The sequence below is a fragment of the Sceloporus undulatus genome, chromosome 6 (assembly GCF_019175285.1).
Source record: "Sceloporus undulatus isolate JIND9_A2432 ecotype Alabama chromosome 6, SceUnd_v1.1, whole genome shotgun sequence".
Taxonomy (NCBI): domain Eukaryota; kingdom Metazoa; phylum Chordata; class Lepidosauria; order Squamata; family Phrynosomatidae; genus Sceloporus; species Sceloporus undulatus.
Genome location: NC_056527.1, coordinates 37,327,158 through 37,342,353, shown reverse-complemented (window position 1 = coordinate 37,342,353; position 15,196 = coordinate 37,327,158). Strand labels below are relative to the sequence as shown.

General features: G+C 38.3%; 1 protein-coding gene across 3 annotated transcripts in view; it reads left to right on the top strand.

Annotated features, from left to right (window-relative positions):
* CRPPA (CDP-L-ribitol pyrophosphorylase A) overlaps positions 1-15,196 on the top strand; it is a 63,573-nt gene that overhangs the window by 35,046 nt on the left and 13,331 nt on the right. The window contains exons 6-10 of one of the 3 annotated variants that reach the window (XR_006104738.1): positions 956-1,053; positions 1,653-1,745; positions 4,319-4,411; positions 5,483-5,605; positions 10,916-11,084. Coding sequence is in view for 1 of the 3 variants with exons in the window: in XM_042476312.1 (XP_042332246.1) it covers positions 956-1,053; positions 1,653-1,745; positions 4,319-4,411; positions 5,483-5,605 (407 nt within the window). In the remaining 2 variants the exon portion in view is untranslated. Of the gene's footprint in view, positions 1-955; positions 1,054-1,652; positions 1,746-4,318; positions 4,412-4,767; positions 4,936-5,482; positions 5,607-10,915; positions 11,085-15,196 lie in introns of those variants that run through there. The other 2 variants (XR_006104739.1, XM_042476312.1) reach the window with 2 other exon arrangements.

The window sequence follows — 15,196 nt, the reverse complement described above, 5'->3', positions numbered from 1 at the left end:
GTTCATCTGTATCTCAACATGGTGCAAAGGCTCTTACATAAAGCCATACAGGTGGTAGGAGAGCCAGCGTGGCATAATGGTTTGAGTGCTTGAATACTGGAGGCCAGCGTTCAATTCCCATCTTAGCCATAAAACCCACTGGGTGAAATTGGGCATGTCTCATGTTCTCAGCTTCAGAAGATAGCAATGGCAAACCTCCTCTGAAAAAAAATTGCAAACAAAACCCCATTATAGGGTAGCCATAAATCAGAAATTATTTGAAGGCACACAACAACAACAACAACAAATGTGATAAGAGTTAATTTGTAACCCTTTTGAGAGATCTGAGGAGTTGACAAATGTAGTAAAATTTCCAGATTTTTATTTTCATTAGTCTTGTTGTCTTTGCACTGTGTATGATGATTCAAAAGGTTTTTTTTTACCATTTGTTTTAATTGTCCAATATTCTAAGCGTCACTAAAGGCTAATTCCCATGAACTTGTAAATCACAGTTCTTCTACACTTTATATTTAAATTAAAAACCACCATATTTGAGTTGACATGAATGTTGGTGTTCTGATCTAATATGCGTCATCAATAGTGCTAAACATGTTGGAAGCAAACTCTAGAAATACCCATTGTCTTTTTGAATTAGAAAAAGAAATGAATGTTGGAACATGCAGTTCAAGGCATCCTAAGTATCTGTAATTCAATTTTAACTTGCTTTATTTGAAATTTGAGATATGATATTGGAAAGTGCAAAGCAGGCAAATCCAAACATGGGATGAAACACTGAAATTGGTTTCATTCCCTCTTTACAAAATGTTTTCTGTAAATAAAAATCTTACTATTTTTGTGTGTCAATAAAAAAACTTTCTAAAATCACACATAAAATGACAGAGATTTTTAAAAAATTATTATAAGTCTCTTTCTGTTTCTTTTCTTTTTCTTTTTGGTTTTATATTTTCTGTACTAGATACCATGTTACAACAAATTTGTATTATCAGTAATACAAAGGGAGATGCCACACAAGTGGGGTTTCTGCTTCATGAAACATTGAAGAATCATGTGAAAGTAAGTATTAGGAATTCTGTTGTGAAATATATTTACAACGGATTTTGTGCCACCGAACATAGCTTCTGTCAAAGGACTTTTACAGTAAGTAGAATAATTGTAGACTTGTTTAAGCTCATATTATGGGTTATTTTTCCATTTAGATTGTCCAGCAAATTGTCTTTGCTGATCAATAACTATTGGTGCCCAATATATTTAACCGGGTCCCACTTTGGGAGAAAGGTGGGATAAACGTAAAATAAAATAAAAAGAATAAATGAGTCGGTGTAAACTCAGGGACAGCTAACAGCAACAACAACAGTATTTAACAGATCATCCGTCCACCTGGGTCTTACTCCAGGGAGTGAGAGCAGACCAAGTTTTGTAAACCTTTCTTCTAGGGTTGACTTGAGAGACCTATGGATGGGTATGAAAATGGTTTCCAAATTATGTCTGTTCTGTTACACAGAATAGCACATTCAGGTTTTCCTGCCAAATGTTAACTGCCACCTTTAAACCATGTAAGTGACTTGTAACACTTCAGTAGTGGTTGCTTTAAGATATGCAGAATAAAATTGCTTAATAGCAGATTTATCAATACAATCAATTTCTTTTTTCAGGTGGTTAAAAGTACAGCTACATCTGTTTCTGAAAATGCTAATCATTTACAAAACATCTTATTAGAACAGTGCTACAACTTTGTTTGCATAAATGTAAGTACTATGAAATATCAAAGGCAGCCTCAAAAAAGATTTCTCTTTTTCTTTGGCCTTATCATTTGACTTAGATGCATTGTCCTTGTGAAATGCGCCCTGCTTACAAATTTCATGGTCCTCTGTCAAACCAACAGGACTGCTACCTTGAAGGACATGATTTCTGTTGAACTGATCCATATGTTTAATGTAATCATCAATACTATTGATGACTACGTGATTGTTGACTAGGAAAAGCACTGCTGGCATCTTTTCCAACTGGAGACATCCTATGCAAAGGTTTTGATGTTAGTACATGAAAGATTGACTTTTCTCAGTTAGCAAAATTATAAAGAGGTATTCCTACTTTTAGGGAGCAAATGTGGTGTAGTGGTTTGAGTGTTGGACTAGGACTTCAGCAGATCAGGGTTCAAATCCCCACTTGGCCATGAAAACCCGTTGAGTGACCTTGGGCAAATCACACTCTCTCAGCTGCAGAGAAAGGTAAACACAAACTTTCTCTAAAGAAATTTTGCCAAGAAAACCCAGTAATAGGTTCGCTATAAATCACCAATGACTTGAAGGCACATAACAACAACAAAAACAACAATTCCTACTTTTGAGCAATTATAGCTTGTTTAATTCTAAGTCTTGTAATAATTCTCACTATTTTTACCATTACCGGTTGACAAAGTTGCAACTTTGGTGTATGTGAATGTGTTTACACAAAGACATCCAACCAAGTATAATGTTCTTGAGAAAATCCTTACTGCTTCAAATATGATTTACCATTTTTAGACTTTTTCCACTTGTCACATTAGTGACAGCTCTGTTTTTTATCAAAAGAATGCAACTTGGCTTGATTGGGTTAAATTCTTTATTGTTATTATCCAAATTGTTCCATGCTTTTGAGAAATCTAACTTTCTAGGCATACTTCAGTTCAAAAAATACTCTTATTATTTGCTTTCTAGATACATTTCTGTGAAACAGATGTTTTGTTGTCATGGCAAAATTTGTCATTGTCATCTCTGAAGATGGTTCTGCAGTGAATTTAACTTTCACTGCATAAAGACTCTTTTCCATTATGATTTTAATGATTTATTTATTTATTTATTTATTGTTATATTTGTATATTGTCCAATAGCTTATGCTGTTTGGGTGGTTTGAAAATAGCTTTTAATGCCCATAAAATATAAGAATATAATAAAAATTGATGTAATTATTTTAAATATTCCTTAAAAACAGCTTTGGAATAAACTAAAACATCAGACTTGCTAAGATCTAAAAATCTCAACCACAGTGGAAGAATAAAAAGGCATTACCTGACACCAAAGAGAACAATCTGGAATGCCAGTCAAGTCTCTTTGGTGTTCCACAACATATTAGGAGATACCAGCTGCAGGTTGGATGGATGCAGGGCCTGGAAGATAGCATTTTAGGTAGTATAGCTGGTTTCTCCTTTCTAGAATAGAAAGCTATGTGGTTTGCGCAGCCTCAGTAAAAGTGCAGGAACCACTAGCCAGTCAGAAGCATCTGACTTGGCTGGTAAGTGGGACCAGAGTTTCAGTCTTAACTCTGGTCAGGGCTGAACTATATAAGCCAGCCCCCATCACTCCCTCCTTCATTGCTCCTGGAACTTTGTCTCACACTCGCTCCATACTTTTTTCATAGTCGCACCATTGTTTATGGGTTTTATTTTCTTATCTTTCATCAAAAATATAGGATTGTTTGGTATGGGGCCCAGATCCTAGTGGGAAGTATATGGGGCTTGCATGCCAAACAGGATCTTTAAGGTGTGTGTGTGGGGGGTGTCCTTTTATGGAACCTTGTTATTGTGGGCATCAAGGGTCATGCACAGCTTGTGAGGAGGTGGTTTTACCCCGCTGCCAGGTGGCAGGGAAGCCACACAGTGTTGTCTGTCCATGTCATCTAAGATTTCTCCTCAGCAAATGGATGGGTGAACAAGTGATTCATGAACCAACAGGTAGGTTGGTTGATTCCTGGATCCAGACCCACGCTAGTACCAAGCTTATATGCAGATGCAACCAATACAGTTGTGGCCTGTTTTATCCCCCTTTGACCTCTTTATGTATAGTTATTGCTACATGGAGCATATATCCCACAACTGAAAAGGCCTTCACCTCATTTGGCCAGAACACATGGAGTAAAATGTTAGAGGGCCAGGAAGATTTATATGGGATATGCATGATAAGAAACAATTGTTCAGGTAACCTGTTTCCAAGCACTTTGTGGTTCTTTTTCTCCTTTACAACTCTTGGGATCCAAAGACTATAAACTGTGTATAGGAAGGGTAAACTAAATGTTATTTACAATAAATCAGTAAATAGGCATAGCAAAAGTGGTTTACAGTCTGTAATTCAACAGAGAATACAAGAAAAGGAAAGAGAGAAACTGAAATAATACTTTATTATTTCAGCTACATGTGCCTAGGCATAGTTACAGTAAAGTATAAGAACTAGGTAAACACATCAACACCTTCTGGGAAAAATAGAGGCTAATAGTATAATTAAAATGGTAAGTCTACAATGTATCTGAAAGCACTTTTTATAACATTAGTTTTGCTTTATTTTAGAATAAACTGTCTGACCTTCGAGAGACTCATCAGCTAGTACAAATACTTGAAAGCACAAATGCTTCTGTTCTATATCCTGTTGTTCTCATCTCGGTAGGTCAATTTAATACATAACTCATCTTATAAATTATGATTTCTTACACAAATAGTCACATGAGGTTTTTGTTTTTTGTTTAAAAAATTACATAAGAGACAACTTAGCTAAGACAAATAGAAATCTGGACTATTAGTTGAAGATTTGCTAATATTACACTCCTGTTGAATTCTCTCTCTCTATATATATATATATATATGTGTGTGTGTGTGTGTGTGTGTGTGTGTGTGTGTGTGTGTGTAGAGAGAGAGAGAGTTATCCACTGAATATGTTTTCATGTTTTGCACTATCTGGAGATTTAAAGCAGTGTATTAAAAATATAACAGGTGGAATTAATAGTAGTTTTCTGTTGTAGTATTCAATGCTGGATCTTGAATTAAATACTGGAAATCTTTCCTGACAAATAAGTCCCACTATATTTCAATGTGAGATGTCGTGTTGTGATTTGAATGCTGGACTAGGACACTGGAAGACCAGGGTTCATATCTCCACTTGGCTGTGGAACCCCACTAGGTAACCTTGGGTATGTCATACCCTTTCAAACTCAGAAGAAGGCAATGGCAAACCCTCACTGGACAAATCTTTCCAAGAAAACCCTGATGAGTTTGTCTCAGGATCACTATAAATTGGAAACAATTTGAAGGCACACAGCAACAACAAGGTGTGCTTAATATTTATTGGGAGCAAAAATAGGCTGCTGCCACACTGCAGAATAAAGGCAGTTTGGTACCACTTTAGCTGCTATGGCTCAGTGCTATGGAACTCTGGGATTTGTAGTTTGTTGAGGCACCTGAGCTCTCTAACAGAGAAGGCTAAATATTTCACAAAACTACAAATCTCAGAATTCCATAGCATTAAACCATGGCAGTGAAAGTGGTGTCAAACTGCCTTTATTCTGCAGTGTAGATGCAGCCAAAGAATACAGCAAAAGTTGGTGTACTTGAAGCAGATAGCCTATTGTTCTGACTTCTTTAAAATGAGAACTTGTATGCCTAATAAAGGCTGACTGACTGAAATGAGAACTGAAACATTTCTGAAAAGTATTAATTCTGTTTCACCTTTCCTTGTAGGTACATTTGGATATTTTAGAAAATGATTTTTTTAGCAGTGGAATGCAAAGCTTAACTAAACTTGCAAAGGAAATAAAAAAGAAGAATATTTTGCTTTATGGTCTCGTTATGCATTATAGGAAGGTACGTAACTGAACTGAATGTGAAATATATCTGAATTATTATTTTCAGTGACATAAATGATTGGGTTTTTTAAATTTTAAAAATAGGATTTGAAAAACAAACAAAGGGCATAGCTTTGTTAACTTGTAGGTTAGCTAGGTAATTCCTGACGAAGACCCTGTACTTTGTGCCGGCCTGTGGGTGGCGTCAGGGTGCAGTGTCCTGACTCTGGATGCCCTGACTCTGCCCCCAGGGTGTCATGATGCCATGTGGCATTCCAGATGGCGCACAACATCATGGTGTGCTTCCTGATGCAGTACCGAAGGGGCACCATACAGCCTCGCTGTCGCGGCTATGATACCCTTTGGAAGGCACAAAAAGGATCAGCTTTTTGCGGCTCCTTTTTGCATCCTCCAGAGGCCGGGTTTGGGCCACGGCCTGAGGTTGCTGCGGCCCTGATCTGGCCAGGAAAGGGGTGGCTGCAGACTAACTTTGGAGCGGTCTGTATTGCCTCTAACTTCCTATCAATCTGGATTTGCAATCCAGACCCCTTGCCAAGGTATCTACTGTTTCATGGAAGCACACAGTTTTCTTTTTGAAACTGAAGCAAAATTTGTTTTGGGTAGTTATGTTTTTTTGTTGTGATCTGTTAGCATTTTGCCAACCTTACTGAACAGCAGTCCCACTGTCTCCTTGGCCCTTGTCTTGAATGTATCTGGGGGGGGGGGAACTACTTTTTTGTCGTTCCTTGCTTGTCTAGTTAGTCACAACTCATTCTGAGCTTTAGGTTTCCTTATACTATTCGTGCAAGGTTGGGCTACACATCTGTACTGTTCCTAGGTGATTTGTCTTTCCTTCCAAACCATATACACACTCCTTTTTCTTTTCTCAGCCTCCTTAAGTTTGCTGTGCAGCTATATTGGGTTTTTCAGATGTTTTCCATTTTTCTTCTTCCATGAAAATTTTTGTGATAGTGCTTTTTGCAACGCCTTCATCAAAAACTACCTTGATTCCTGATAGTCCTTGAACTGTAGCAAAATGAAACTCTTGTCATAAATAAATTTTTAAAAAGTGTTAAGTAGTGGCTGTTTGAAACATAACTGTATGTAGAGAGAATAGTCCAACATTCTGCTTGCTAACAGAAACCAGCAAAGAACAAGTGAGCGGGGTATAAATAAATATTATTATTATTAATCAATATAATTATGTGTTTGTAGTTTTATATTATAAAATTTAGGCCCGATACAGACTGCAGGTTTGCGGTGGCCTGGGGCCAATTCTAAGGTTCCGGAGCGCGCTCCGGAACCCTAGCACATATGGATGGCGCCATCCTTACGGGGTGCCGTCCATATTGGGCGTGCGTGCATGATGCAAATGCAGCACCACATCCACACCTCCGGGTGCCAGAATGGTATAATTGTTTGAGTATTGGACTTAGATTTCATGACACCAGGGCTTGAAATCATGCTCAGCTATGGATCTCCATTGGGTGACCTTGGGCAAGTCACACTCTCTCTGCCTTACATGAAGGCAATGGCAAACCCCATCATAAGAAATTCTGCTGCAAATACCTTAGGATGGTTTTGCTATAAGTCAGAGTCAGTTTGAAGGCATATAACAGGTTTGTTATGATTCATGTCCCATTTACTTCATGAAGTATAACTAAAATGGATAAAAAAGGAATTGGTTTAAACCAACCCTTGGCTGGCATAGCTTGGGACCGCAGGCACTGGCCCATTTTGAGAGTGGGCCATGTGGTCGCCATGGTTCCAGCCTGATTGTGACCAGAGCGGCCAGAGGTCACTCCTTTTCAGCTGTCTGCTCCCCATTTAAATCAGCATCCATCCCATTTATTTATATTTAAGCAATGGACTTCTTGTTCAGCTACAGCTATAGCTACAGCTTTCAAACAAGTCTTCAGTGTTGAAAATCCTGCAAGTACAACTTTCCCTACTGCTTTAGTATCATCACAGAAGATGGAACATTGCCATGGCTGTCATTTATGTGCTTGGTTAAGCTGTAATTTTGGATGAATTGTTACTAAACAGTATTAGTATTGCCAAAGAAGGTAAACTCTCTCATTTTTACAATGACTATAAGGCACTTTGAGCTGCATTTTAGTTTTTAAAGCGGTGTTACTGAGGATTGTTTTAAAAATGTAGTTTTTAAAAAAATATAATTCCATATCTTCTTTTCTGACCATCTATCTATATCACTACTACATGGGTTTATTGTTAGTTGAATGCTATTTCAAGATACTCATTTGGCATAATTATGTAAGCTTTACATTTTGGGAATTTGTTAGCAGATTTCTAGTGAAATTCTGCTGGTGAGGACAATTGCCTCACTTTCCAGTGGTGCTAATTCCCAAAGGACAAACTTTATCTTTTCGTTCTGGCTTGCTAAATTGCTTTCAGTAGCTTGGATGATGTTTTAATACATCAGCATGATTTTCCTGTTGATTGTTACATCATAACATTGTTGTTCAATATGGTTAGTTATATCCTGCTTAGTAACTGTGGAAAAGGGTTATTGAAACATCATTAATAAATAAACATTACAAGCAAATGCATACAAGAAATCACCTTGTGGTTAGCAATAAAGGGAGGATACAGATGACAACTCCATGCTGCCTGTCTACCTCTCGTCAGCGCTGTGCCAACCGCACCACGCGGCACCAATGCACTTCCTAAAAAGCACTCACGTGCCCTCATGCCACCACTTCTAGCAAGCACCATTTGGGCACACAGATGCCCGTGTGTCATTGTTGCATGCCCTATGTGGGTAGGGCCATGGTAAGATGGCGCACAGGTGCCACTTTTAGAGCTGGATGTGTATCGAAGCCCAACCCTATGGAATCCTTAAATTGGCACCAGGACGGCACTTTTTGCCCGTCTGTATCGGGCCTAAGTTGCAAATTAGCTTTGGAGGGAGGATGTTAAACAGTGGAGATAGGGTATGTACAGGGATATACATATTTTTGCGTTGCCTTGGCAGCAGCTAAAAGAAAAATTTGAAAATTATTGTGTTTTCCTATGTAAATAATGTGACTAATAACAAAAGTGCTAAAACATTATACACACACACTCTCACACACACTACATACACCATGTGAACAAATAATTATAATGTAATTTCTTAAATACTTTTTGCACTCAATATACGTATCATGCTTGAATTAATGGCAACTTGGAACAGTATGTCAAAAGTGAACGAAATGCTTTCATTATTGCCTTCTGCAATAGACAGATAATTACATTCTGACAATGGGTGTTTCATGATGATATACAAATAAATTTACTGGGAAAGATCATGCACTATCAATCTTTATATATTTATTTTTTCAATGCTATTACAAATGGAACCTTTGGATAATTAGACTTCAACAATTAATTATATCTGAAAAAATGCCTAATGGACATCATTTGTTTTCTAACTGGTTCACTTGTTTTTCTAATTCTACAACTATGTATTTGTCTACTGGGTGGTCATTAACATCTTTCTTGGAGAAATTATTTTACTAAGTGAATGTAACAGACCTCTTGGCATACTAAGCTGTCTTGCACAACATAAACAAGCCTGAGGACTATTGTAACTTCTATTTATGCACATTTTCATTGTATGCAGTTAATTCTAATTGTTTAAATTAGATTTATTTAATTTACATAGCCAACACATGCTTACCAGATATTGATAAAAACATTGCAAGCAGTTTAAGATCTTGAGTGAATCAACCTTTGAAAAATGTTGATATAACTAAATGGGTTTGGCTTATATATGGGATGGATCACATGTTGCATCTCTCAGGTTCATGCATCAGCAGTAGATGCAGAAAATATGCATAAGCTGTTCCAGTTTCATCAATAATGGCTGAAAAAGTTGTTGTAGTCTCATAAATGGGGATGGCTGTATATAAACCACGCATACAGAGGTAGTTGCATTTTGTCAGTATTGGGATGCAGAGGATGATGTGTCTGTGTGTGTGTCTGAGAAATGAAAGGAATGGGGGAGGGTAGGATAGGATAGGATAGGATAGAGCCAGATGTGGGAATGACTTTGTCTTTCAGATTGCATTCTGCCTACGTATCTTGTCTACCTACCCCCAAACATACCCACTTTAGGTCAGTGGTATGTCTTTATAAACACAATAGGATTCCGCTGCTAACTGATATTTTAAAAAGTAACTTTATGTCAAAGATGGCGAGGCTTCCCCACATGTTCAGAGACAATTAGTTCTTGAATCTGTTTTTGAAATCTGAATTCAGTTATCCGGCTGCTGCTGTAGCTATCTAGAGATCATGAGACTGAGAGTGGTATCTTCTCCCGTCAAATCACCAACTTAGCTTCAAGAGAGCTATCAAGACGGATCTCTTCTGGCAGGCCTTTTCAGAATAAACTACTCAGCAATGTGGTGATTGCCCCCCCCCCCAAATATATATATATATATATATATATATATATATATATTGACTCTGCCATTTTTATTGGTTTTAATTGTTATGTAATTTTAAATTCTATACTGTTTAATTGTCTTTTAAGGGGGGATATTTTGTATATATGGATGTATTTTAATGCTTGTAAGCCGCTTGATTGTTTTTAACGAAAAGCGGGATAGAAATAAAAGTTGTATTATTTATTTATTATTCTTTCTAGGTCATAACTGGGAAACATTTAGATATATATATTATATATAAATTAAGATAAAAAAAATTTTTTTGTATTAGGATTTCCCACAGAAAATCAGAAAATCTTAAGTTCAGAATGAGCTCAGGCTTGCTAGAAAAGTTAAAAACAATAAAAAGGAGGGTTTATGAGGTGGTGACAGTTATATTTGGTGCAAGAAGATGGGAATGGTCAGGCTGCTGCATAAAGAAGATGCTGAAATTCTAATAGGGGACAGAGAAAAGGCAGAAGTGCCCAACACCTACTTGACTTTGGTCTTCCCCCAAAAGGAAAACGGTGTTGAGCTTGGTGAAAATAGAGCAAATGATGCAGCAAGAGGGCCTAGAGCCAGTACCAAATGTAGTCCAGACCAAATGAAAAGGCAGTGCAGGAATTAACATGTCTTGTAGATCAGGGGAATGCTGTGAATATTTTATGTCTTGATTTCAGTAAAGCTTTTAACAGATTTCCTCATAATTTTGCAGCTAAACTAATAAAATGTGGCCTAGTCAATGCTGCTGTATTTAAGTGATTGGCAGACTGTGAGAGGAAAAAAGTGGTAAAGAAAATAGGTCATTTGATGTATGCAAACCTTGAACTTTAAGTTGTACACTTTGCATTAAATGTAATGAAGGTATCAGAATTCAACCTCAACTTTCCATTTCTCAGCTTGTGCCCATCCCTGGATTACCAGGATGGAGAGAAACAGCCTAGAAAGAAATAAAAGAACAGAAAACAGAAGAGAAGGAGCACTGTGATCTGGATCAGATTTTTTAAACTCAGGAGAAGACAGGAACTTTGGCCTGTAAGAAAAATGTGGATATAGAAATCATGAAAGGTGAAAATCATTGAACTTTGTCTTCTACTTGTTTACTTAATTTCTGATAAGTGCAGTTGTGACAATACATGACAGCATAGCATAAAATGTTACCCATGACAGATTTCATATACTGTACATGCTCAAATTTATTAGAATGCTGTCTAGAAAGAACAAGAAAGATCATGATAAGGACACCCACAGGAATGGAACATTTCTATAAGGACACCCACAGGAATGGAATTTCTCATCCTCTCCTAACCACTTCAGTCTCTTCCACTTCTGAAAGACTGTCCTAGGGATGGAGTCAGCGAAAATCTTGATATGTAATATGAAAGGCTTTTTTTATAAACCTGAAAATGCCAAAATTAATACAGCAACACGGGTATGAATGCCCTTGTATACATAATTATATAGCTGTCTAAACTTCTGTAAATCCCCATATGTGGCACATGCAGATAATCAACACTGATATCAAGGCTCCCTCTGTCTGTTTTCAGGTGGGTGGTAACTGAATTATAAATAACAAAAGGAAGTCTCTTAACATTGTTTAGATTTTGAACTATATGAGGTAACCTTTGGAAAACATTAAAACAGTACTAAGACTGCCAGTACAATGTCCTTTCCTATGTGCTCTGGTGTTCATTTACTTTGATGTCCAGTTGATAAAACAGATATGCTTCCTTGAATAATATAGGATTGTCTGTAAAGTATCTCCTATGTAAAGGGTGAAGAAGGGAGTAGCAGAGCTGATACACTGGTGTTTGACAATGGTTAATATGGTATGAAGTGAAAAAGAAGGAGGGTGGTCTTTAAAAAGAGAGAAACTTTAAAGTGTGGTCTACTTTCTGCACAGTTATCATCTTTCTCTGTTTCCATCTGTTTTGTTTTATTAAGTTGCTTTCAGTTGCCCAGTGCACATAATTCAGCAAAATAAAATGGCGATTCATTGTAACAAAAATGGGGTAGGATAAAACAAGAGGTGCTGTATATTGACCTAAATCCATCAAGGGAGGTACTTCTGTGGTGTGAAACATGTGGGCAAAATAAACCGACTTCCAGCTGCTTTGAAGGTGGGGTGTTTAGACGACGCATGAGATGAAAGCAGGTGGAAAGTGGAACAAAGTTTCACTTCGGGGCTAAATGCCTGGCAAAAAGGAAGCCCCAATGCTCTGACTTAATGCATAAAATGGGGATCTTCACACTTGCATATAAACAGCCTGGTGCCAGTGCAGGGATGCAAAAAAGTGAAAGTATGACAACTCCAATAGATGTAATGACAACATGCACAAACCAGACAGTCCAACAGGGGTGCATAGGGTGAAGAGGGTGGTGGTGGTGGGGCTTTTGCCTGTGTATCATGCAATACACTGATGCTCCAATGCCTTATACCAGTGGTGCATTGCACATATGCCTGTGGCCGATCAAAAGGGCGGCCATCCAATAGGCAGGAAGGGAGAGGTAATTGGAGGTCTCAGGCAATGTGTTGATGTGACAGTGTGCATGCATGGTGGAGAGGCAGCAACAACAAAAAATAACGACACAATGCGGCCTGATGCTGCACCATGTGGACTGCTTGTGGGTGTTTGGCTTGCCTTGGAGCAGGCTGTGTGGACAGCAGATTTTTGACCTGCTTTCAGAAAAAGCAGGATCAAGAAACTTTTTCTCCTATCTGTTCTGGCCCTGTGAAAGTGCTTCTTCCAGCAGAATTTTTTTGTGTGTGGCAATCTCTCATTCCTAGTTCAGTATAACATTATAGGGCCTAGAATGCTTCCAAATTGATTGAAGGCTGTAAGGCAGAGGGACATAGCTTGGATTGCCACTGCAGTGCCAGTAAAAGGCTAGATTTAGGCCATCAACTATAGGATTTATGCGGTATACAGTGCATGGGATGGGGTAGTGGAGAAGGATACATGTGCTCCAGACCAAAGGAGTGTTGCTATGCAAGTAGGGTTGCCAGAAGTCAGGATCTCCAAATCAAGACAAATGTAGGACAACATTTTCAAATGTAGGACACAGTTTTAATAAATGGAGGACACGTGAAAAAAGTTGATGATTTTTTAAAAATGTTAATATAAATGCATGTTGCTTAGGCATGATCAAAATGGAGGACATTTTGAAATTTGACAGAAGAAGACATATCCTAGAAAAGGAGGAGGATGTCTGGTCACTTTGTGTCTGGTCCAAAACACACTGCAGAAATAAAACATAGCTGGACTGAAATGCCCAGAGTTCCTCACCAAAGCTGCATCCACACTTAGGAAATAATCCAGTTCGAGAGTGACTTAACTGTCCTGGGTTAGTGCTGGGGAATGCTGGGAACTGTAGTACACTGTGGCCCCAGAGCTATCTCTGACAGGGAGTCACATAACCCTCCAAACGTAGTTGAACTGCAGTGCCCAGAATGCTTCACCAGGTGCATCCACACTGAGGAAATGGTCCAGTTTGAGACTGCTCAGTGCTGGGGAATCTTGGGAATTGTAGTCTTTTGTGGCCTCAGAGCCATCTCTGACAGAGAAGTCTCAATGTCTCCCAAACACTAGCATTCCCAGGATTCCCTACCATTGAGTTAAAGCAGTCTCAAAGTGGGTTATTATTCCTGCAGTGTGTGAGAAAGACAGAAAGGTTAGGGACTGGATTCATTCATTAACTCACAAAAGGAGGATATCTGTGTCCAAAACACACTGCTTTGACTGCCAGGGCTCAGTGCTATGGAATCCTGGGAATTGTAGTTTATTGTGGCACCAGAGCTCTCTGACAGAGGGTTAAATGCCTCACAGATACCAGAATTCCAGAGCATTGAGCCCTGGCAGTCAAAGTTAGAAAAAATACACAGGGGCAAAATAAATATTGAAAATGGCCACGCACCTCCTCCTCCTCTTCCTCATCATCATCCTCTCCTCGGTGCCAAAGGAAATGGCCCTCTCCCCTCTGCTGCCTTGGGGACCAAACAGAGGAGGAGCTCCTCTTCCTGAGTCTGGCAACCTCCAACAAGCCTCGAAGATAATTCCCCAAACGTTTGGCCAAAACTCACCAAATCCCCCCCCCCCCCCCATATCTCACCAAATATTCAGTCAAAATCCCTGAAAAGTCCCTGTAGTTCATATGGCAATAAAACATAGCCCTAATTGAATAAAAATAATTGGAACTTATTTCAACTCTCAAAATTGCCATTAAAACCAACCATCAAAATCACTCCAAAGGCTCTGAAAAGTACCCATTTTGGTGTGAAAGTCACCAGATTGGCAACAGTCGGGAGTCAAGGAGGAAACCGTGCAGGGACGCCCCCAGTGGTGAAAAACCGGGAATGTCCCGCCGGCAGGAGGGTTATGGCAACCCTATATGCAAGTGTGTTTTATTCAAACACACAGAATAAGACCACACAAGTCATAATAAAACTGTGCTGTATCTAAGAGCAAAATAAAACTTAATACTAACAGACTATGTTCATAAGGGAAAAATCCCTGTACCTCACAAATTGTTGAAGCTATTGGCTATAATACAGTATTAGGCAATAAATTGTTTGTACTGTACAGTGGGCCCTGGTTATACGCTGGGGTTTGGTTCCATGATCGTCCGTGTATAACAAAATCTGTGTATGCTCAAGTCCCATTAAATATAATGACATAGCAAAATGGTGTCCCTTATTAAAAAATGGAAAATCAAGGTTTGATATTTGAAATTTATACTTTTTTTTTGAATATTTTCAAACTGTGTATGCTTGAATCCATGTATAAGAAATCCATGTATAAGAAGGGCCAATTGTATGTTTTTTAATGCATTAATTTATGGATTCTGATGTGTTTGCTTGTCTTGTATGCCTTGTTTGTAAGACATTGTTGTTGTGTGCTCTCAAGTCATTTCATGAACCTGTCATGAGATCTTCTTAGCAGGATTTGTTCAGAGGGGGTTTGCTTTTGTCTTCCTTTGAGGGTGAGAGTGTTCAAATTGCTCATGGTCAAGTGGTTTTCATGGATGAACAGGGATTCAAACCTTCCATCTCCAGAGTCATATTCCACTATACCATATACCACTCAAACCATCACATCATGTTGGCTCTTCTTGCGTGTAATAGGGTGGTAATAATAATAATAATAATAATAATAATAATAATAATAATAATAATAATAATA